General features: G+C 39.4%; 2 protein-coding genes and 1 long non-coding RNA gene across 6 annotated transcripts in view; 1 reads left to right on the forward strand and 2 right to left on the reverse strand.

Annotated features, from left to right (window-relative positions):
- Positions 1-6: 6 nt before the first annotated feature.
- LOC102241733 lies at positions 7-2757 on the reverse strand. The gene is made up of 3 exons (XR_314631.2): positions 2477-2757; positions 2160-2225; positions 7-116 (listed from the first exon to the last, which is right to left on the reverse strand). It is a non-coding gene; the product is annotated as an uncharacterized LOC102241733 (long non-coding RNA).
- A 52-nt stretch (positions 2758-2809) lies between these two features.
- MTIF2 (mitochondrial translational initiation factor 2) lies at positions 2810-21835 on the forward strand. Of its 4 annotated transcripts, XM_005884604.2 has the most exons (16): positions 2899-2919; positions 3013-3082; positions 3188-3354; positions 5704-5929; positions 6304-6415; positions 7669-7840; positions 8274-8434; positions 9291-9467; positions 11202-11341; positions 13252-13376; positions 15149-15353; positions 15687-15939; positions 16817-16957; positions 19759-19923; positions 21144-21284; positions 21616-21835. In XM_005884604.2, the coding sequence occupies exons 4-16, from the start codon at positions 5711-5713 to the stop codon at positions 21786-21788; spliced, it is 2184 nt and encodes a 727-aa protein (XP_005884666.1). In that variant the 5' UTR covers positions 2899-2919; positions 3013-3082; positions 3188-3354; positions 5704-5710; the 3' UTR covers positions 21789-21835. The 4 variants fall into 4 exon arrangements, with proteins under 4 accessions (XP_014387527.1, XP_005884668.1, XP_005884664.1 ...); XM_014532041.1 differs by lacking the exon at positions 3188-3354 and having other exon boundaries at positions 2810-2919; XM_005884606.2 differs by lacking the exon at positions 3013-3082 and having other exon boundaries at positions 2842-2919.
- A 1006-nt stretch (positions 21836-22841) lies between these two features.
- RPS27A (ribosomal protein S27a) overlaps positions 22842-24608 on the reverse strand; it is a 2378-nt gene continuing 611 nt past the window's right edge. Inside the window, exons 3-6 of the mRNA XM_005884609.2 lie at positions 24406-24460; positions 23899-23984; positions 23417-23548; positions 22842-23025 (exon numbers count right to left, since the gene is read on the reverse strand). Coding sequence (XP_005884671.1) covers positions 22876-23025; positions 23417-23548; positions 23899-23984; positions 24406-24460 — 423 coding nt within the window. The 3' untranslated portion in view covers positions 22842-22875. The remainder of the gene's footprint in view (positions 23026-23416; positions 23549-23898; positions 23985-24405; positions 24461-24608) is intronic.

Here is a 24608-nt window from a genome sequence, read left to right on the forward strand (position 1 = left end):
GGGTGGGCGGTGTCTTCCGGGGGATGGGCGGGGACTTCCGGAGGGGGCGGTGCCATCTCCGTGCGCCCCTCCCTTCACGTTCCTGAAAGCTGTCCCTGGACGCAGCCTTTCAACACCTGCGCGGAGGGAAGATCAGAGAACGTGAGCGTTTTGATGTTAAAGGTTGCACCTGTGGGAAGCAACCTTGAAAGAGTAATGTGTTGAGACCATCTGGACAGTAAAGGCCACTGAACCGTGTTATGGCCTCTGTATAACATACTACAAACTAACTGGATGGAGGTCTTGTCTTGCAGCCTCCCAAGACAAGCCGCCTAACAAGTGCCCTTGCTTATTAAACCTGTCACCTGCCAACATGGAGCGGCCTGCCTCTGCGGTTTCTGCTTGTCCTCTGTGTAGGGGACGGTTTCAGGTTTCACCAGGGAAACTCCCTGAGTTTGTGAACCATCAGGGAGAGCGTTGGGGGCCAATCCCTATCCTTTTAAGACTTCTCAATTTTTTAATTATAATTCCTCTTTACCCTTTCTGCAAGTTAACTTTTGTTATTATTCATCTGTGAATAGTTAGCTGCGGCAGCCTGGACCCAGCTTTTTCAGAAGCAGTTTGCCTGCCTCTGCTGGGGTGGCTTCTGCTATCCTTAGAAACTTCACTGAACCCTTGTATGAGGCCTGAAATGTCACGTTAGGGTTTCATTTATGAAATTAGATTAAGCCTCAAATCCCAAATAAACATAGATAATCCAAGGGATGTCTAACTCCAGTGAGAATAGATTTAGGTCATTTCTGGGGTGCAAACTGAAGGCCTGGAAAAGGAAGCCCCTTCAGAAGACACAACAAAGTATCTATCTGGGTCCTCACTGCATAGGCCTTGGTGGAAACTGCAAGAACTGACTTCACAATTTCACCCAGGTTGGCCTTGGACAGCACATGATAACACTTCTCAGCTTGCCCTTGCTTGCACGGCTCAGTGGACTAAAGGGTCCTGGGCTCCATCCGGTCAAGGGCACATGAGCGTGCAGGAGGTATCCGGTCAATGATTCCCTCATCATTGATGTTTCTGTCTCTCTCCCTTTCCCTGCCTCTCTGAAATCAATAAAAATATATTTAAAAATATAATAAAACTTTTCAGTTTAACCACTTCTAAAAACTACTGAGCCATGTTTCCCTACTAATTATTGTTTCATCTAATTATTTGATCTCTGATTATGAACCAACAGGCTACTTACTACTCATGGCCACCTAAATTCAGGTCAATAACAAAAGCAAACATACTACACTAGAGGCCAGTGCACGGAATCCGTGCACTCAGGGGGCGGGGGTCCCTCAGCCCAGCCTGCACCCTCTCGCAATCTGGGACCACTGCTCCTAACCGCTCGCCTGCCTGCCTGATCGCCCCTAACCACCTCTGCCTCAGCCCCCGCCACCGCAGCTTCATCCAGAAGGACGTCCGGAAGGTCATTCAGCTGTCTGGTCTAATTAGCATATTATGCTTTTATTATTATAGATTACTGAGTGCTTAGAAAACAGACAAGGGAGAGAGGCTTACCTGGAACTTTTTTTCATGTTTATTCTTTTATTTCCCCATTTGTGAATTAGCTTTGTTTATGTCTTGGCTCATTTAGCTACTGTATAAATGTTAACGGCTTTCACATTCCACCTAATTTTTATTAAGAACACTCAATTCGCCAAAACCGGTTTGGCTCGGTGGATAGAGCGTCGGCCTGCGGACTGAAGGTTCCCAGGTTCGATTCCAGTCAAGGGCATGTACCTGGGTTGCGGGCACATCCCCAGTAGGGGATGTGCAAGAGGCAGCTGATCGATGTTTCTCTCTCATCGATGTTTCTAACTCTCTATCTCTCTCCCTTCCTCTCGGTAAAAAATCAATAAAACATATTTAAAAAAATATTTAAAAAAAAAAAAAGAACACTCAATACATTAAAATTTATTTTGGCATGTAAGGTTGGTGGGGCTCACTTTTTTTATTAGCTTTTCCTCTAAGAATGAAAGTAGAAAGCAATCAATAACAAGATCACCCTTTGGAAGATAAGGCATAGCCCGAGTGATTGTCCTTAAATATTTGAAGACTTTGAAGACTAAATATCCAAATCCAATCACAGTGACTAGAGAGTAAGCAAGGAAAGAATAATTGGAATCTGATTGTACCTAAGCAATGTAAATTATGTCCCAAAAGTAGGAAAACATTAACCAAGGGTAGGACCTCCGTGGTAGCTACAAAAGAATGAAAAGAGATAAAATTGGCAGTGCATCCAGCACATCGTCTACCCAGAAATCTCATCCATCAGTTATGCAAGGCATGAATCCCTCCCCTAAGCCCACCTCCACTCCCCACCACCACCACCACCCAGCCACCCCATAACTAATCCATCACAATTGCCTCCTTTCCCTTTTCACCACCTCCAGCACGACAGCCCAGCGATTTTCAACCGGTGTGCTGCAAGAATTTTTAAAACATGCAATACCTGACTTAGTCAGGGCCACGTTCCCTGGTATTTTTTCCTTGTATGTGTCTTATAAGAACCTATCCTTTCTCCCACATTTCCGGGTTTAACTTCCCTCGGAGGGTAGGCGCTCACAGCCCCAGAAGAGCAGTAATAAACTTCTAGAAAAGGAGGGGACCTGCAGAAGCGATTACCGACGCGCGGCTGACCCCGGGAAGAGGCTACACATTGAACTAGCGCCTCCCGCGCTGGGCAGCGCCCACCCGACCCTGGTCCTGGCAGCAAGAGCTACTATTCCGGATGCGGACCTCTGAATTCGGGGAAGAACCGCTTCCGGCGGTACCGGAAGCCCAGTGGGGACCGTTTCGGAGACGGACTGACTGACCGTCAGTTCCCCCAGGTCCAGAAGGTGATCTGCGCCTGGTCTCAGAGTCCAGAGCCTGCAGGCCTTTTGCAGGAGCTGAGTGAGTGGGGTCCCCCAGCCGGTCGTCCGGGTGGCGTATGTTGTTTGACCTAGAGTGTCAGTGGCACAAGTCATACACATTGCGCTTTTCCAGGATGCATTTCTCCCCTGCGTGACCCTACTTCAGGCTTCCGAAGCGGTCTGCAGCCGGAGCGCCGGGGCAGGTGCGGACCCCAGTCCCAGCCTCCCCTGTGCCCAAGGTTGTCGGGCTCGGGTTCGAGGCCGCCAGATCCGGGCTTTCTCTACAGTGACTTCTTTTTACCTTTCAGATAAGTCCCAAGGCTTCCAGTTCCATTCAGACGTGTCCACCAGTTCAGCTGCATGTTGGATATTTCCAACATCCTTTTCCAGATTCCATGAATTTCCTAGCGGCGCGAGAACGCCAAACTGGGTGTCAGAAAGCCTGGGTTCTAGTCCTGACTGCCATTAACTAGCGGTATGACATTCGAGAAGGTTCTTTTTTCTTCTCTCTCGCTCGCTCGCTCTCTGGCTTTATTTTTCTTTTCTCTAAATTGAGGGGCTTGAAATTAAGTAACAAGTAAGGTTCCTTCCAGTTTTGATATTTGGATTATTGCACCCAATGTGTTTGTCTAATTCTGGCCTTAATTACGTATCTGTGCTTTGGTTAATCTCTGTGCAGGGCCTTTCCTCCTGTGCGTCCTTGTGAAATCTGGTTTGGGGCTCATTAAAATTATTTTTTATTTTCTAAGGGGTCCGGTGCTTCCTGAGCACACTCTAGTGCCTAAAGAAGGTACTGTAAATGTGCCACTTTTGAGGTGTTCAATGTGCCTGAGGATCATTACATGGGAACACCTAGAGACTGTGAACTCTGAAGGGGCTCTGGCTTATTAAACTATGAATCAACAACCTCAAACACACTGCCGGAAGCTGGTGCTCAGAAAATGTTTGCTGAGGAGAAAACATGCACTTCTTACATTATTGTAGTTGCTCCTCCCCTTAAAAACTGAAAAGAAAAGCTGTAGAAATGCAGTCTTGGAAGCAGAAGGAACAGAAGACTCAGGAGGAAAAGAAGTATACTGCTGAATTGAATTCTGTGGCAGTGTTCTCCCAATTAATTCTTCCATTCCAAGAATGATATTCAGAAGGCATTATTTAATATATTTTATTGATTTTTTTACAGAGAGGAAGGAAGAGGGATAGAGAGTTAGAAACATCGATGAGAGAGAAACATCGATCAGCTGCCTCCTGCACACTCCCTACTGGGGATGTGCCCACAACCAAGGTACATGCCCTTGACCAGAATCAAACCTGGGACCCTTCAGTCCGTAGGCCGACGCTCTATCCACTGAGCCAAACTGATTAGGGCATCAGAAGGCATTATTTAATAGATATTTATGGGGTGTCTTCTTCCCTCTCTAAAGTATCTGGAGGGGAGGGGGAGGGGAAGATGGTGAATGTTGAAGGACAATTTCACGTAGAGGGAGTTTATGCAAAGGTTCAAAATTAGATGACAGGCTCTGGCCAGGTAGTTCAGTTGGTTATAGCGTAGTCCCAATACGCCAAGCTTGCGGGTTCGACTTCTGGTCAGGGCACATACAAGAAGCAGCCAATGAATGCATAAATAAGTGGCATAACAAATTTCTCTCTCTCAATAAAAATATTTTTTTAAAATAATAAAAATATATTTTAAAAAATAAGTGGCATAACAAATTGATCTCTCTTTTCCTCTCTCTAAAATCAATACAAATTTTTAAAGATAGATGAAAAACCTTTGGAGATTATAAGTGGGTAAGAATAGCAAAAGCCTGGGAGGTAGGAGTGAGGGGACTATTAAGAGGGTAGGAAAACCGCCGAAACTGGTTTGGCTCAGTGGATAGAGCGTCGGCCTGCGGACTGAAAGGTCCCAGGTTCGATTCCGGTCAAGGGCATGTACCTGGGTTGCGGGCACATCCCCAGTAGGAGATGTGCAGGAGGCAGCTGATCGATGTTTCTCTCTCATCGATGTTTCTAACTCTCTATCTCTCTCCCTTCCTCTCTGTAAAAAATCAATAAAATATATTAAAAAAAAAAAAAAGAGGGTAGGAAATGAAGTGAGATTAGCAGAGGGCAGATATAGCATGTTTTGAAGTTGTACATTAAACTGGGGGGGCATTGGTAGTTGTTTAGCAGAGAGCTGATGAGTTCATATTTGCATGTTAGCAAATCACTCTATTTTTAATTTGATTAGCTGATGTTTTTCAAGAGTGAAAAAAGCCCTTTATAATTTTGTTACTATATTTCAGTTCTATCATAGTAGGAACATTAACAATAATAATACTTAACGTCTAGAGAGTAGTTAGAATGGAATCCCAACTCTTACTGGACTGGGAGCTCTTCCAGGGCAGGAACCCACTTTTATTCATTGTCACTCCAGTACAACGGTTCTCATCCTGTGGGTTGCGACCCCTTTGGAGGTCGAACGACCCTTTCACAGGGGTCGCCTAAGACCATCGGAAAACACATATACAATTACATACTGTTTTTGTGATTAATCACTATGCTTTAATTATGTTCAATTTGTAACAATGAAAATACATCCTGCATATCAGATATTTACATTACGATTCATAACAGTAGCAACATTACAGTTATGAAGTAGCAACGAAAATAATTTTATGGTTGGGGGTCACCACAACATGAGGAACTGTATTAAAGGGTTGCGGCATTAGGAAGGTTGAGAACCACTGCTCTAGTACTTTACTTTGTGTAGAGGAGATATCAATTAATATCTGCTAACTTGATTTAAATATTAACCAAAATACTACTTTAAAACTTTTTTTTCTAGGAGAAACATGAACCAGAAGTTGCTGAAGTTGGAGAACTTGCTACGATTTCACACTGTTTGTAGACAGCTGCACAGCCTAGGTCAAAGAAGAACGTTAGCACAATGGAGGCGTGTGTTTTCATCTGCTTACCCAGTGCGGCCAGCTCCGCAGCACACCGGGTCCTGGCAAACAGATTCGCTCTTTGGGGCTGCTTTATCTCAATATAGGCTTCTAGTAACAAAGAAGGTAGTTGTAGATTTCTGGCATTACTGTATTATTTGGTCTGAAATGAAAGTGCCTGGAGCCATGAGTAGAAGTCCATTTTGAGTATTTTGTCATTTACAGACTCTTTATTCCATAATGCTACACTCCAGGTAATAAATCTTTGTGAAGAAGGGAAGTTCTAGTTGTTCTGTAATGCTGATGAATTTGGTTACTTGGAAATTGGTGTAGAACAGTGAATTAAGGATGCAGGATTTTAAAATTTAGTCTTGAGATTTACCTGTTTACGGGAGTGTTAATTCTTAGTAGAAGCTGTGATTGTGGTAGATATTCCAGAATAAATATAAATTGTCACTAAAAAGTTGTTTCTTACTCCATGCGTTCTGATTTTTTAATAGGAAGTAAGGCCACGGAAGTCTCAGTTATCTTCAACAAAATCTAAAAAGGAGGTGGAGGTATGGATTGGAATGACTGTTGAGGAGCTGGCCAGAGCAATGGAAAAGGACATAGGTGAGCCACATAATTTTATAAGGAAAAATAATGGGAACATGGAATACCTGGAATCTTAATTTGCAATGAGACTGAGGCATTCAAGTATGAAAATTAGACTGGTAGTTTAAAAAGTTGTCATTACAATATTTTTCACTGTAAGTCACAAACTATAATTCGTTTCTTGGCTCTTTGCCAAATGTAGTTCTCCAACATTTCACTTCTAATAAAAGTGGAAATGATTTTATCTGAACTAACCTTTCTCAGAAATTTAGTGAGATATTAGATTAAGTCCAAATAATTTTTTTGGACTGAGGAACCATATTTGTATTCATTTACTTCCCCTTTGGTTTTCTATAGTTTTATGAATACCCTTTTCCACTAATTTTGACATTATAGGTAGTATCAGCAGAAAAATATTCATAGTATTAACTACAACTTTTAATAATACTATTTCTATTTGTAAATATATAGCATTATAGTCATATTTATCCCTATTGCACCATTGATGTATTTATTACCAATTTGGGATTGTTGGAACAGAATGAGTCTTTATTATTATAACCTGACATTAAAATTTAGTAAACAAAAATAGCCTATGATTGTAATAAAATGCCAAGCAAAATAAAATGACAAGTAAAGCAGAGTCTTGGAAAAAGGAAAGAATTAATAATAATAACATATTCATTGAACTGCTACTATGTATTAATACTTTATATTTATTAACTCTATAATTTTCACAGTGCATCTAGAGGTATGTATGATTATTATCCCCATTTATAGGTTGAGAAACTGAGGCATAGAGAGGATACATAATTGCCCAGGATTTCACAGCTAGTACATGATAGAGCCAGGATTTGAACCCAGGGATTTTGGCTCCAGAGCCTATGCTTTTCTTATTCACAAACCAAATTATCTCTCAAGAATTGTTATTTGCACCATAGAAATAAGGAAATACAATAAATCAGAGAAAAATTTTTTTGAGAACCTTGTGAGTAAACTTATACCAGCACATTACTGAATAGGATGTTCTTTTAGTGTAATGGTCTGGTTATGTAAGGATGATTTTATTTTATATCTTTCTTCCAAAATCTATATTATAAAAGGCCTGTGGCCCTAACGCCGTAACAACCAAAGACCAGCGTGGGTGGGCGGGGCCGCGCGATTTCACGCTCTGGGCTTCTAGTATATTTATAATTAACATTTATATTTAAATGTTCACTTTCTGAACATTTAATTTCATGAACCTAAAAGGTTTTATCTGTTCCACCCAGATTTTATTTATGAAGCTTTATTGAACACTACTATGGACATAGATTCACTAGAAGCAGACTCACATTTAGATGAAGTCTGGATCAAAGAAGTGATAAAGAAGGCAGGAATGAAGTTAAAATGGAGCAAATTAAAACAGGACAAAGTCAGAGAAAATAAAGATGCTGTGAAAAGGTAAAATGTAACAATATATATTGGGGGAAGGAGACCACATAGTTTTATTCGCACTTTTTAGTAGAAAGGGTTGCCTTAAAATTTCTTTTGCAATTAAAATGATGTTAAACTTTTCTTTGAAGTGCTTAAAGCATCAGTATATTCAGGTTATTATAAAACTCTTAAGGGTTATTTTTCTAAGTTTATATATTGATCCTGAATCTTAAAATGTTTTATTCAGTTCTCATTGTTATGAAGATGTCAACTGTAGGTGTGTAGTCACATATTTTGTCGTAAGTTGTATGCATAGAAGAGAAAAATACTTTGGTCTAAGGAATGCTGAACGTTATGTTTTATCGTTAATGGCAGTTCACATAGATAACTGCAGATCAATTCACTGGCTATCAACTGTTCTGATGTTTAAGAAATGAAATTCCTTTGCTGTTAATTGTAGGCCCCAGGCAGATCCAGCTTTATTAACCCCAAGGTCCCCAGTGGTAACTATAATGGGCCATGTCGATCATGGGAAAACGACGTTACTTGACAAACTGCGAAAAACTCAAGTGGCAGCAATGGAAGCTGGAGGCATCACTCAGCACATTGGTGCCTTTCTTGGTATGAACACAAATTATCTTACAATGTGCTTGGGAACTCCATGTATTCTTCCTTAAACCTAGTGTCATAGTATGAAATGTACAAATTCAAAGTAAAAGGAAAGGCTAAAGGTTAAAGCCATTGGTTTGATGAAGTGTAGAGCAGGTGGTTAATAAAGTTTATTTTGTACATTCTTTAAGAAGAAAATTATATTATCTTTCTATTCTAGCCCATTCTTAGTTAATGAGCTTAAATTCTTCAATGCTAGGTTGTGGCAATAAATAATAGCTACCATTTACTGAGCACCTCTTTACTGAGCACCTAGGTGTTGAGCACCTTATATACTTTATCTTTTTTATCTTCAAAAAATATCATTAGGTAGGTATCAATATTCCTACTTACAGGTAAGGAGGCTGAGGCTTGTTTAAGTTAAGGTACTTGGTTAAGGTACTTACACAGCTAGTGAGAATCATTGCCAGAGTTTAAACACAAGGCTTTTGGACTCAAATCCTGAGCTACCGATTATATATGAAATAGCCTTTGTTATTCAAGGCAGTTGTGCAGCTGATGTTTGCTATGCAGGGGTGGCTACCTATGTAATCCTCAGTGTATTCTCTCTCCAGAATAGATATTATTTGGTACATTTATGAAAGTAGTTATATTCTAGAAATATGAAGGGTTTTAGTTTGAAATTATTACATGCAAAGAAAACCCTACAGGTTTTGCTGGTACGTTATCAATTGTTCTGATTAAGATTAATGGAAGGAATAAAATTATTTTAAAGAATTAGTTGTGTTTGATAATGTCACATATATTTCTTCATGTTGAGAAAGTACCTGTTTGAGTTCTTAGTGTTCTTGGACTTCTGTTTCCACAGTCTCTCTGCCTTCTGGGGAGAAGATAACCTTTCTCGATACTCCAGGACATGCTGCGTTCTCAGCGATGAGAGCCAGGGGTGCTCAGGTCACTGACATTATCATACTGGTTGTAGCTGCAGATGATGGAGTGATGAAACAAACGGTAGAATCCATTCAGCATGCCAAAGATGCTCAAGGTGCTATGGCAAGAGCCACTGTTCTGGGATAGTGCCCATGTTGCTCATTTAATCTTCATGACAATCTAAGGGTTATTATAGCTGTTCTTACAGATAAGGCTCAAAGACAGTTGAATTATTTTTCCACAGACGTTACTACTTAGAAGAGTGTAGCAGGATTCAATTTGGGACTTGTGATCGCAAGTACAGTTCTTTCTCTACTGTTTATTTGGTATCTGATCTTCGAGCTTTCAGTGTTACTCTCTTTCCTTTTTAATTTCTCAAAATTGCCTCTGTGGAATGGACTCTGTTCTTAATGATTTTAGGGAATATAATAAAAAGAAGAGAGTGATAAATTTGCCAGGGATCCCATAACAGAGCAGTTGGTTAAGATACATGATATTTTTTAAAAATATATTTGTATTGATTTCGGAGAAGAAGGGAGAGGGATAGAGAGATAGAATCAATGATGAGAGAGAATCATTGGTCAGCTGCCTCCTGCACGCCCCACTCTGGGGATCTAGCCCGCAACCCATGCATGTACCCTGACCAGGAATCAAACCATGACCTCCTGGTTCATAGGTCAACACTAAACCACTGAGCCACACTATGATATATTTTTTACATCATGCTTTCTATACCTGTTCTTTTGGTCTTATCTATATGGCATGTACTTTTTCACAGTAGTAGGTTATGGATTGCATAGTTTGTTTTGTTTTGTTTTTAATCCTCACCAGAGGATATGTTTATTTTATTGATTGATTGATTTATGGATGTATTTATGTATGTGTGTATGTATTTATTTGTTTTAGTAAGAGGGGAAGAGTGGAGAGAGAGAGAGAGAGAGAGAGAGATTTATTTTAGTAAGAGGGGAAGAGAGGAGAGAGAGAGAGAGAGAGAGAGAGAGAGAGACGATTTATATGACAGAAAACATCAATTGGTTGCCTCCCATATACACCTCAACTGAGGATTGAACCTGCAACTGGGGTATGTACACAGGATGACGCTCCAACCACCTGAGCCGCCCAGCCAGGGCGCAGAGCTTTTTTGTGTGTTTGTTTTCAATTTATGTTCCTTTGATACCTGAGAAAATTACAGTTGGTGAAACCCAACAAGAGAATTATCTGCTAGAATTTTGTGTGATTTCTCTAATGAGAGGGTATGTTTAGTAATAACAGGTAGATTATAAGATTGGTTGGTCCATTCATTAAGTAAACATTTATTGAGAATCTACTATGTATCACCAAGCTAAATGTATGAATAAAGAGTTGCTGTAAATCCAAAGGTAAGTTCACGGTAATGATTCCTAATTTCACCCCAGGGTAAAATGTTAGGTTTTAACAATGAGTCAGTAGCTCCTAGAAAGAATAGGCAAATCATCTAATGACACCCGAATTCTGTTAGAATCTTCTCTTGATCTTTTTCTGGAGATTATCTCCCGTATAATTGCTGATCTTGCTTTCAGGTTTAAGGATAGGCCTTTCTCTACTCAACATACCTTTTTGTTTTAAATCCTCTTAGCGTCTATTCTTAATTCAGAATCTGCTTATAATTGCAGTTTGACATCTCACAGCTACAATCCTTTGTGTGTAGAAAGTAGAGTACAGTGGGTCTAAAGAGTGGGTCTTTTTAGGTCTTTTGTTAGATGAGTACATCCACTGAGTAAAGAGAAAGCCAGAACAGGCTGGTGTCTTCCTTGTGAGCACCTGGGATTGAAGGTGCCGTTTGCACTCTTCTTAACTTTGTCTCTTTCAGTGCCTGTTGTCCTTGCCATAAACAAATGTGACAAAGCTGAGGCTGATCCTGAAAAAGTGAAGAAAGAACTGCTAGCTTATGATGTGGTGTGTGAAGATTACGGAGGCGATGTACAGGCAGTGCATGTCTCTGCACTTACGGTAAACGCATAGATGATGTGTTCAGATGGGAATGCTTATAGTGCATTATGCCTGAAGAGCATTTTGACATATATAATTTCTGTTGTTGTTTCAGAATTCTCTGGGTACTAGGCAAAACTGGTATCTTCCTGGTTTGGCAGATTAGAAATTAGGCTAAAAAGGTCAGTCACCAAACCAGGGTTACATAGCTGATGGTAATGGGGTCTAAACCTAATGCTTTTCTTATTATGAGATACTTAGAATGAGAAGAATAAATAGTGAATGATATATATGGGTAGGGTATGAGTTGGCTAAAGACTGTTTTAAGCAAAAATGAAATACAGTTGTTAATAAAAAGTGCTTGCTTTTATAGTGAAAAACTATCAAGGTCTTAGGGCACTTAAGATTTAAACAAATAAAAAAATTTCACTAATACAAAGAAGAAACATTTGGGTTCAGTTTCTAAGTGATTGACTCAGTATTTTGGGGAATTAAATTGTTATAAGTTTTATAATGTTATTTATGATGAATTCTGTTTTCTTTTAAATTACCAGTTATTCTTTTCTGTTTGAAAAACACCAAGGAAGCTCAGTACCTGCTTTGTGACAGCATTTTTAATTCTTTTATCCTGTGCAGGTTGCTGCTAAGTAACAATTTCCATTTTTGTTCATTCTTTTTTTTTTCTTTTTCATTTTTGTCCATTCTTATCATATTCCATCATTTACTCATAATACAGACTTTTCCCCCTGATCATTCACTGAGGGATGGTGCTGTATTTGGCCACAATTTTTCAGTTTTATCTTTTTTTCTCATTTTATCTTTATTTTTCCTAATTCTGTTACTTCCAAGATGCTTAGAAATTATGCCTTCTTTAATAGTATAACCATGCTATTGACACTCATAAAATGCCACCTTACTTTGTTATCTTTCCACTATACGTGGATTGCTATTGCACTCTGAAAATCATATAGTAAGATTAAAGCATTTGAAGAAATGGCTGCCTTTCCTGTCCAGATACCTTCAGATGAATAGATAGATGTAAAGCTGCTTAGGCAAATCTGGGGACATGGCAGAGATGATTCTTGGGAAATGGAGGGAGGTAGGAGAGAGGGACAGGGAAGTAAGATGGGGCCTCCTTTTTCAAGGCTGATATAGAGGTCTACGTTATGCAAAGAAACAACCCCAGCATTGTTTTTCAGAGCAGCATTTTATAAATTAGAATAAATACTAGGAATAAGTAGAGGGGTACGCAAAGTATTTTGTTTACAGTTGTCTCTGTTGTTTTATACTCTCTAACAACTGCGAGCAATCTCTTAGCTGACAGGGAGAATGAAAAATCCCTTACCCATCAGTTCCAGTTCCATCACCAGTTATCAGCTGCGTGATCTTTAAACTCTAGAAAGCGTAGTAAAGATAGGTCATGAAAGGTGGAAGAATCATGTAATCTAGTCCTTCATTTGAGGAAAGAAGATCCAGGGAGGTGAAGTGAATTTTTATTTTTGCACAGTTGGATAGTTACAATGGATCAAATGAAAAAATAGATGCAAAAGTTTGTCACATTGAATAGAACTTCAATATGAAGTATCATTGTAAAGAGGGTTAGAGGAAGAAATCACAGTTATAGAGACAGATGGAGGAGAAAAAGAGAGAATGAAGTATGTGTTTATGAAAGGGTATTAACAAGCACTACTAATGGCCTTAAAAAAAAAAATAGCCACTGTTCTTTGCAATATCTGTCCCTGGATCAGGTTTTCTTGTTTATCTCTCTCTCCCTTCCTTCCTCCCTCCCTTCCTTCCTTACAATTGCATAATTATGCTTTTAATGCTTAAAGAGAAAAATATAATTGTCAAGGATTATTTGGCTTTCTGACCCTAGTATTTACATTTACAGATGATATTAATGTATATTAACAACTTGTTTTGTTGTTAAGGGGGATAACCTGATGGCTTTGGCAGAGGCAACAATTACTCTTGCAGAAATATTAGAATTGAAAGCAGACCCCACAGGTCCAGTGGAAGGAACAGTTATAGAATCTTTCACAGACAAAGGAAGAGGGTAGGTCTAGTAAAATACTTGCTTTTTAATAATTTTGTTCTATTGTTTTTGTGAATTGATCATATAATGTTATTTTTCTTGCATGTTATGGTTATTCCATGAATAATATTTTCAAAGCATTTTTTAAAAGCATTTTATTGCACTGGCACAGAGAACATAAAATATAGTTATTAGTAGACCATAATATCTATCTGTATACACCAAGTAGTCACATTTACATGACTTAAGTATTCGATTTGTTTGATTTTTTTTTCCCACACTGACATGACTGAACTGGTAAAGCCTGATTAGACTAACATAAATTGGAATGAAATAGCAGTTGTTGCATTTTAAGGATTCTAAATTCTTTTATGTCCTTGCCCATTAATACAACATATAGAAAGGTCTTTGGAATGGTGTTGCCGTCTTTAATTTTCCTCCCTATCAGCAAAAGAAGTCTTCTCACTGCTTAACAAAATAAAGAAAGGGGAGTAGGATTCTGTCAGAACACTCAGCTATCTGCACCCTCCACTACCATCTATAATAATAAAAGCGTAATATGCTAATTAGACTGGATGGCTGAACTGTGGAACGACCATCCAGATGACCGGAACGACCTTCCAGACGAAGCCGGGGCTGCGAGGGCCGAGCCCCTTGCACAGACTTTGTGCATCGGGCCTCTAGTAACTTTATAAGAAATGTGTTGTTTTTTTGTGGTAAAGATACGTAACTATCAAATTTACCATCTTAACCATTTTTAAGAGTACAGTTCAGTAGTATTAAGTATATTCACATTGTTGTGCAGTAGAATCTAGAATTTTTTCATCTTGCAAAATGGCAGCTCTATACCCATGAAACACTAATTTTCTCTCTCACTCCCCCTGTCCTTGGCAGCTACCTTTCCATTTTCTGTTTCTATGACTTTGACTACTTTAGATACTTCATGAGTAGAATCATATGGTATTTGTTCTTTTTGACTGGCTTATTTCACTTAGCATAAATGACCTTGAGATTCATCCATGTTGTAGCATGTGACAGTATTTTTTGTGTGTTTTTTTAAGATTGCATAATATTTCATTTTATGTATGTGTATGCTGCAGTTTCTTTATCCTTCCTTATCATTCCAACATTTGGGTTGCTTCAACCTTTTTAACAGTTGTGAAGAGATGTTTTTGTAGTATGAAAAACTGCTTGAGAAATTGAAAAGTGGTAAATACATAATAGTATGTATTTTTAAGTCTCAAAAAGATATTCTTGTTCACCCTGGCCACTGAGGCTTAGTTGGTTGAGCATCATCCCATGCACCAAAAGGTCACCAATTTGATTCCTGGTCAGGGCACATGCCCAGGTTGCTGGCTCCATCCCCAGTAGGGGGCATGTGGGAGGCAGCCAATTGATCTTTGTCTCTCTCCTTTCCTCTCTCTAAAGTCAATAAAAACATATATATATTTTGTTAATCCTCACCAGAGGATATTTTTTTCATTGATTTTGTAGAGAGAATGGAAGGGAGAGGGAGAGACAGAGAGAGAGAAACATCTATGTGAGAGAGACACATGGACTGGTTGCCTCCCACATGCACCCTGACCGGGGCGGGGATTAAGCCTGCAACCAAGGTACATGCCCTTGACCAGAATCGAACCCACGACCCTCAGGCCAATGCTCTAACCACTGAGAAAACCAGCTAGGACAAAAACATTTTTCTTTAAATGAAAAAATAATCTTTGCTTTACTAAGAAAATACTAGTACATCCTGATTATGGCATTAAGAATTAATAACTTTATTTTCATTTTAGTCCTGTTACTACAGCAATAATTCAAAGAGGAACATTGAGAAAAGGCTCAATTCTGGTTGCTGGGAAGAGTTGGGCAAAAGTGCGCTTAATGTTTGATGAAAATGGAAAATCAGTTAATGAGGCCTACCCCAGCATGCCAGTGGGGATTATAGGCTGGAAAGACCTCCCTTCTGCAGGAGATGAAATTCTTGAAGTAGAATCTGAGGTATACCAAGCTTAATTCCTATATATTAGCTCGGATATAATGATTTTAAATAATCTATAATGTTATACCAAATTAATGTTAACTTATTATTAATTATTCTAGACTATGAGGGGGCCAGTGGTGCCTTTTTAGAATTTGGCTGTAGAATTTTTTAAAATTTGAGATAGAGTTTTTAAATGAAATAATTTCATTTATATACAAAGCCTTCAAATGAAAGTTTTATAGGTTTCTTGAAACTTACAAAATTAGTACTTTCATATGAGTTAAATTAATTTCATAGTGGAAGAAGAACAAAGCTTTTAGTTAAATAATGCCTGCTTTTTCCCTGTAAAGGCAAGGGCACATGAAGTTGTTGACTGGAGGAAGTATGAGCAGGAGCAGGAGAAAAATAAAGAGGCTCTAAAAACAATAGAAGAAAAGCGGAAGGAACACCAAGAGTCGCACCGGAAGGACCGTGAGAAGTATGGCAATTTGCACTGGAAGGAGAGATCATTTATAAAGTACCAAGAAAGAAAAGAACAAAAATTATTAAGGCCAAAAGAGAAAGTAGAAAGAGATTCAAATATGCTTCCTATAATTATTAAAGGTAACTTTTTAAAGATTTTACTTAACTCGTTTTTGGAATATATGTATTTCTTCATTCTCACAGTTAGTTTGAGCAATTAAATTTAAGCCAAAAGTATCTCAGTGTTTTGGGGGGGAGACTTTTATTTTTATTAAGGTAGAATTGACATGTTATATTAGTTTCAAGTGTACAACATAATGATTCGATATTTGTATTTACTGTGAAATGTTCACAGTAAGTCTAGTTAACATCGATCACCATACATATTTACAATGTTTTTTCTTGTGGTGAGAACTTTTTAAAAAAATATATGTTTTTATTGATTTTCTATAGAGAGGAAGGGAAAGGGAGGGAGGGAGAGAGAAACATCAATGTGAGAGAGAAACGTCGATCGGTTGCCTCCCATATGCACACTGACTGGGAATTGAACCCACAGCTGGGGTATGTCCCCTGACCGGGAATTGAACTGGCGACCTCCTTTTGGTGCCTGGGACAACACTCAGTCAGCTGAGCCAAACCAGCCAGCTCATGATGGAATTTTTAAGATCTACTCTCCTAGCAACTTTCAAATATGCAGTACAGTATTATTATAGTCACCTTGCTGTACGTTACATCCCATGACATTTTTTTATAACTGGAAGTTTGTACCTTCTGACCTCTTTCACCCTTTCACCTCCTCCCTCTTGTGGAGATTTTCTTAGTAAACATTTTTCTAGCTGATTTTGTTGTAAATGTACATTTAGTTATATTTTATTAAATTAAGTAGGTATTTATAATGTTAAACCTAAATTAAAGTGTATTTAGTGGTAACTACTATTCCTATTATGGTCTTAAATAGATTATCATCATTTAAATGCCTAACTCTTAACACCAATAATTTTAAACTTGCTTCATTTAGGTGATGTTGATGGTTCTGTTGAGACCATTTTGAACATTATGGATACCTACGATGCTTCACATGAGTGTGAACTTGAATTAGTACATTTTGGTGTGGGTGATATTAGTGAAAATGATGTTAACCTTGCTGAAGCATTTCATGGTAAGGATTCCATTCCTGTTTAACTGTGTTCCCTAAAACTCACTGAACCATTTGCTTCTGTCTTTTGTTGCTTGGCTCGTCGCACCTGACATTTGCCCATCAGCATCACTATTCCTGTTGTGGTGGAGTCCCTGCTATCAATTGGGGTGGGTGGATTGATTGTGCAATATTTTAGCCACAGCTCCACTTGTCATTTTTTTGTTTTGTTTTGTTTTTCTTGGAACGTACCATTTCTGTCCCCTCTTCCCACTCCTCCTGGTTCCCCACCCAATTTAGACTAATGAGTATTCCTAACACTGTAATCAGCCTATTCAAGTACTTTCCTTGTTCACTGATAATTTTACAATCTTCGATAAAAAGCTCCTTTTAGTTTTAAATGCCTAGAAGGAAAGGGGACTATTTATTAGTCGAACTTATGATACACAAAAAGGGAACTCATGACTGCCTCTAATTAAGTCTATCACTTAGCAAAGCACCAACACTGTTGAGTGATTAATGAAATCATTAGGAAGGAGCTACTTCATGACCTGACTTAATTAGAATTAGATGTTAACTACTACTGAAAAGGTATTTTCAGTAATGCTGGTTAACTCAAAGTATTTTATGGACATTGACTGGTCTAGCACAGCGATTTCAACCAGTGTGCTGCAAGAATTTTAATTTATATATATATGAGAGGCCCGGTGCACGAAATATGTGCACTCAGGGTCCCTCAGTCCGGCCTGCACCCTCTTGCAGTCCGGGAACCCTCAGGGGATGTCTGACTGACGGCTCAGGGGGGTGGGCCTAAGCCAGTAGTCGGACATCCTTAGCGCTGCCGTGGAGGCTCCTGCCACCGCCACTGCGCTCGCCAGCCGTGAGCCTGGCTCAGGGCTTCTGGCTGAGCGGTGCTCCCCCTGTGGGAGTGCGCTGACCAGGGGGCAGCTCCTGCGTTGAGCATCTGCACCCTGGTGGTCAGTGCGAGTATTAGCCTTTTATTATATAGGATTTTTAAATATATTTTTTATTTCAGAGAGGGAGAGAGAGATGGAAACATCAATGATGATGTTTCACTGCACATCCTGATCCTGCAACTCAAGCATGTGCCCTGACTAGGAATTGAACCATGACCTTCTGGTTCATAGGTCGATGCTCAACTACTAAGACACACCAGCCAGACAAGAATTTTTAAAACATGTAATACCTGACTATTTAGTCAGGGGTACTGACCTCTTTCCCTTAGGTTGTCAAATGAAAAAATGACAACAGTCAACACAATAGCTGTCCAGTGTGAATGAATCAAAATTATACTTTTTTTTGTTAAATCGGCAAAAAATACAGTTTTTGGTGTGCCACAGTTTTTAGTAATTAGATAAAAAGCTCTTTTTAGTTTTAAATGCCTAGAAGGAAAGGGGACTGTTTATTTGTCAAACTTATGATACAGAAAAAGGGAACTCATGACTGTCTTTTTAGCTAAGTTTGTCACTGAGATGAAAAAGGTTGAAAATCGCTGGCCTAGCACTGTACTGTGTAATATAGTGTATTGAATGCTTTCTTAATGATGAGACTCTCAAGGTGGTTGTTTTGCTCTTAAGCTGTTTGCATTAACTTTTTTTCATGTAAGATTTTCCCCCAAGGTTTTTGTTTTGCTTTTTTCCCCCCAAGGTTAAATACTTTAATTTTATTTATTATTATTTTTTTAATATATTTTATTGATTTTTTACAGAGAAGAAGGGAGAGGGACAGAGAGTCAGAAACATCAATGAGAGAGAAACATTGATCAGCTGCCTCCTGCACACCCCCCACTGGGGACATGCCTGCAACCAAGGCACATGCCCTTGTCCAGAATCGAACCCGGGACCCTTCAGTCCGCAGGCCGACGCTCTATCCACTGAGCCAAACCAGTCAGGGCAATACTTTAATTTTAATTTGGCAAAATGTACAGCTTCATAGAACTTCTTTCATTTCTTAAATAACTTTTGAACTTTACCAATTAAGTATTTTTGAGCAGCTAAAAACCTAAGAGTAAATAAATCGCAAAAGTTGTGGACAATAAGATTATAATAATAGAGTTGTTATAAGAATAATGTATATTTCAACCCATATTTTTCTTTTCTCATATCCCTGGTTATAAAAATCAAAGCTTTGTTTAGCATGCTGCCTACACATTATGGCACTTAAAATAATGTTTCTTAGATGAATGGATGGATTTTTAAAACAATGAAGAAACTTTCCTTGTTAAGCCACAATCCTATATAATAAAAGGCTAATATGCAAATCGTCCAAACTGCAGAACAACTGGTTGCTATGACATGCACTGACCACCAGGGGGCAGATGCAGGAGCTGCCCCTTGGTGGTCAGTGCGCTCCCATAGGGGGAGCGCCACTCAGCCAGAAGCCCTGAGCCGGGCTCACAGCTGGCGAGTGCAGCGGGGGTGGTGGGAGCCTTTCCTGCTTCTGCAGCAGCACTAAGGATGTCCAACTGCCAGCTTAGGCCCGCTCCAGCGTCAGTTGGACATCCCCTGAGGGCTTCCGGACTACGAGAGGGCGCAATCTGGGCTGAGGAACTGCCCCTCCTCCCCCTTCCCGAGTGTCTGTATTTCGTGCACCGGGCCTCTAGTAGAATTTATAAAGTCCTTTTATTAATTTGAAAATTTACTAGTTTTCATGAGAAAAAAAAATTATAGAATTTCTTCTCTCCCCAACTAGCTTTTAATTACATAGAAGGAAATAAAACAATTTAGATTTGAGTTTCTATTCAAAAGACACACTGTTTTGTACAATAGTTGTGCTATTTTATTGATTATATTTCTGATTGCCAGGTGTTATATATGGCTTCAATGTGAACGCAGGCAAAGTTATCCAGGAGTCAGCTGCAAAGAAAGGAGTAAAAATTAAACTTCACAAAATCATTTACCGTCTTGTTGAAGATTTGCAGGAAGAACTGAGCAGCAGATTGCCCTGCACTGTGGAAGAGCACACAGTAGGTGAGTGTTCACTGACTGTTACTTTTAAACGTTCATATCTGAAGTGCTGTAAATGACACTTGAAAGTAAAGTTTAGGGGAAATGTATTTTACTGTTGAAATGTTCACTGTTCTAATACATATCCTGTGTTCTAGAAAAAATGAATACCACACATGAGAATTCAAAGTAACTTCATATGTATTATAAACGTTTGCCCTCTGAAAAACTTGGGCCCTGAGGATACAAGGCACGTAAGGCAATAAGAACTTGCCCTCAAGTTTAGACATGGACAGCTAATTATGAAACAAATTAGACTAGGGTGGGAGGCATAAAGATGATTAAGGTGTCATGAAGGAGCCATTGATTTTGTCCTGGAGCTGGCAGAGACATCAACCATGAGAAAAAAATGTACTTCACATTTAAATATTAAATATTAAAAAGATTCTCTAGCATACTCCTTGGGCAGATTAAAGGCTAAATTCATGATGACTGAATCATTTTACGTGTTCTTTCCTCCCCATATACAGATATTTTACACTTTTTATTTTGATGGTAGTTTTAAATACCCAGAAAAATTACAGGAGAAGTATAGGGAGCTCTCTCCAATATACCCTTTACACAGTTCACCAATTAAACATGATCATACAGAGGTTTGTATGTTCTTGTGCTAAGAGCAATTTGTAAAACTAAGTTATGAGGGTTCCTAGCAGTAAGCAAGCACCAAATAACACTAACCCTAAAAAATTCATTCATGTATTATAATGTATTATTGGAATTTAGTTTTCAGTTAGTGAAAAAGTTAAGCTAAATCACAGAATTAGTATATAAATGACCAGTGATGATATTAAAAATAAATCAGGTGATCTAGATGACATAGACTAGAAAATATATCGAGGGACAGCTGACAACTATGTTTTCATGAAGATCTAGACAGGAATTGTACTAAATAATCTTATCATCAGTTATCACCTTTTAGTGCATTTTACTCAGCCAAAAAAAAGGAGTCCCATTTTTCTTTTATTCACTCTTTTGGTAAGCACTTGTATTTTCTTTCCCAAGAATTTTCTGGGTTTTATTTCTATTATTGGTCAGGAAAATAAAGTTGGCGGAGTCAAAGAAAACCAGGATTTCTTTGCACGAGTTTGTATTTTTATCATCTTTCTTACTTTACAAAATGTTAGAAATTATGTATTTTTCTGAATTTTTTCCTTTCTGTACTTAATGTTCTCTTCTTCCTACAGGTGAGGCTTCTATACTAGCTACCTTTTCCATAACAGAAGGGAAGAAAAAAGTTCCTGTGGCTGGCTGCAGAGTCCAAAAAGGACAGCTAGAAAAGCAAAAAAAATTTAAGTTAATCCGTAACGGAGATATTATTTGGAAGGGTAAGCAACATCAAAATCTGTTTTGATAACATATCCAGTCACTAAAACCTGACAATTCTCTGTAACTGCCTGAAATCTTTTACTTCTTGCTGGATTCCCTCCCTCATTTGGTCTGATTTTTTAAACTTCTAAAAAACACACACACAACTACCTTTCCAGTCATGTTTCCTCTACTCTGCATATTTGCTTGCTTCCATCCTTTCTTGATTCTGCTTGCAATCTTTTATCTTGGTTTATCTCACTCAAATCCTAACACCAGACTACATAGCACTTAGTGAAATGCCTATTATTTGTTGAATGCATGAACCATGTTTTCTTTCTTTTTTTAAAGGCTCATTAACCTCCCTGAAACACCACAAAGATGACGTTTCAGTCATCAAAACTGGAATGGATTGTGGTCTCAGTTTGGATGAAGAAATGATAGAATTCAAAGTGGGAGATAGAATTGTTTGTTATGAAGAAAATGAAGTTCTAGCCAAGACCTCTTGGGATCCAGGATTTTAAAATTGTATTAAAAATATAAAGATTAAATATTTTGCTTTTTAATAGAACTAGTTTTGCTTTATTGGAGGGTAGAATTCACTATTGTTAAGTGCCCAAGCAATTCTGTCAAAATAGGAAAACTTAAGGATGCCTTCAACTAGAAATCCTGGTGTTAATACAGTAAAAGGGAATTACTGGAATATCACTGAAGGTAACTTCAAATGAATGTTTTTACTTAAGAGTGGTACCGAAAGAAACAATCCTCTCTGAATTGAGCTTCAAGGATAAGATATAGTACCAATCAAATACTGCTTGAAATCACATTTCTCAGTGCCAACTGGACTAATAAGCAGTTTGATTTCGAGTTCATGCCCAACATTGAAGGTAGTGTATTCCCTAGTTCTGCAGACAGCAAACATCCCAGCCAAACCACCTAGGAACTCAGGATGAATTTTTGAATTGTCAATTTGCAGCTCAGCCTTTTAAATTTCCCATGTATGCAATCTATCATAGCCCCTTTTTAAGGCAGTGTTTTAACACCAACCCACAAATCAGTGTTTTTCAATTGGGGGAGGTGGTTTTCACTCACCCAGGGGTTATGTGGGAATGCCTACATACACTTTCGGTTGTGGTAATGGAGATGGAGTGCTACTGGCATCAAATGGATTGAAGCCAGAGATGCACAAGGCAGCACCCCCCCCCCCCCCCAAATTATCTGGTCATAGTACTAAGGTAAAAAAGAAAAACTGACAAACACAAACTGGTTTATTATCTAGAGAGCTGATACCTGACATCTAGACATCCATCTGGACAAAGCCATGGTGGCGGGGGCTGAGGCGGTTAGGGGTGATCAGGCTGGCAGTGTAGGGCAGTTAGGGGCTATCGGGCAGGCGGTGAGCGGTTAGGAGCCCGTGGTCCCGGACCGGAGAGGGTGCAGGCCAGGCTGAGGGACCCCCGCACCTGGGCCTCTAATTAAATATAATGGAATTCTTCTGCCAAGGTATAGTTTATCAATTTGATCCATCAACTTTTGATGCTTAAAAAAATTCACTGGAATAAAATTCAACAATCAAATGTTAGTTCATGTCTTTTATTAACCCAAATACAATTACTTGTCTTCTGGTTTGTTGAAGCAATAGGTCAGACAACATTTGCCACAATAATGTCTGTCAAAGTGGCTGGCCATAAAAACCCCAGCACCACATTCATCTGAAGGGCACTCCCGACGAAGGCGACTGATTTTGCCATTCTCATCCACCTAAAAAGCACAAACCTGCTGTTAGATAATCTTACAACATATTTTGAAGTCTATTTTAAGTGAATCAAAAGACGTCCTTTCAGTCACACAAGGGTAGTTTTTAGTACTTACAAACCCAAAGCATCCCAAACCCTCACAGATAATTACTACACCAAACAAGTTCAGAGCTCATTCAAATCAAACCCTGCAAGTGATAGACTAAGCTAGACCTGAACCCAGATCTGACTTCAAAATCAAAACCCTCATTTGGAACAGCAGCTAAAGCTAATCCCCATTATCTAAAGTTCAAGTATTAAACAGGAAAAGAAATTTTACACTAGGAGTTTGAAACCAGAGATACAAACACAATTTATTAACCTATGGGCAAAAACTTATTAATAAATTGGCTCACTTTGTAGTACTTCAGGACAGCCAGCTTGACCTTCTTTCTCTTATGCTTGTTCTTCTTGGGAGTGGTGTACGACTTCTTCTTCCTTTTCTTGGCGCCACCACGAAGTCTCAACACAAGATGAAGCGTGGACTCCTGTTAAGGCAGCAGCATGAAGCAAGCTTTAAAACAATCGCATTCACGCTCATGCTCCACCAAGGATGGGAAGCCAGCACCAGGCATCCTCTAATGAGATGCAATAGGAAGCGCACATACCACGGAGGAGGGAGCCTTGGGGGGAGAGCCTGATTCTTAGCTAGTGCACAGGGAGATTAAAGCACCAACTTACTCCAGGGAACACGACTGTGAGAACCTAGAGCAGTGCTTCCCAAATGTTCAGGTAGGAGCTACCTGGGAAAGCTGAGTCATCGAAAGCTACTCTTAGCATTAGGGATCTGTCAGAAATTTTAAGATTTATACTTAAAGGGCCCCTCTTCCTAACAGACCTTTTGAATGTTGTAGTCAGACAAAGTGCGCCCGTCTTCCAGTTGCTTGCCAGCAAAGATCAGTCTTTGCTGATCAGGAGGAATTCCTAATGAAAAACAAAACAAAACACCAACAAATTAGGTCCCGGCAGAACCAGCCTCTGCTCAAGATTTACGAAATAATAATCATCCTGAATCAATGGCACCAGCAGCCCTGAGTTCTCAATGCCGGCCATGCAGGCTGGCTTCAAGGCTCACTAATGTGACCTCATGTGACCGCCGGCGGTACTTAACATGCACACGCTAACATCACCTTCATTTGCAGACGAGGAGACCGGCGTAAAGAATTAAACAGCTCGGCCAAATGCACACTCAGTGGACTGCACTGCAGCTCGGTTCCCTGCTCAGAAACGTTCGTCTCCCCGTCATTTCACACGATTTCACTGACCTCCCTGACCCCCACCCACCCAAGCACCGGGTTGCCGAGGCCACCGGAGGTTAGTTTCTGAACTAGAAAATAGCACTTGCCTTCCTTATCCTGGATCTTGGCCTTGACATTTTCTATTGTATCCGAGGGTTCAACCTAAGAGTTTTAAAATGCAAAGGTAATGGTAAGACAGGAAGAAACAGGAATAAACGCCCCATTCGAGTGAGCCGAGCGGGGCGGGGGGCTGCAGCCTCCCCAAGAGCTGGTCCCTCACCCGGCGGACAGGCCACCCCCCAGGACTGCC

The sequence above is a fragment of the Myotis brandtii genome, unplaced genomic scaffold (assembly GCF_000412655.1).
Source record: "Myotis brandtii unplaced genomic scaffold, ASM41265v1 scaffold84, whole genome shotgun sequence".
Classification (NCBI taxonomy): Eukaryota; Metazoa; Chordata; class Mammalia; order Chiroptera; family Vespertilionidae; genus Myotis; species Myotis brandtii.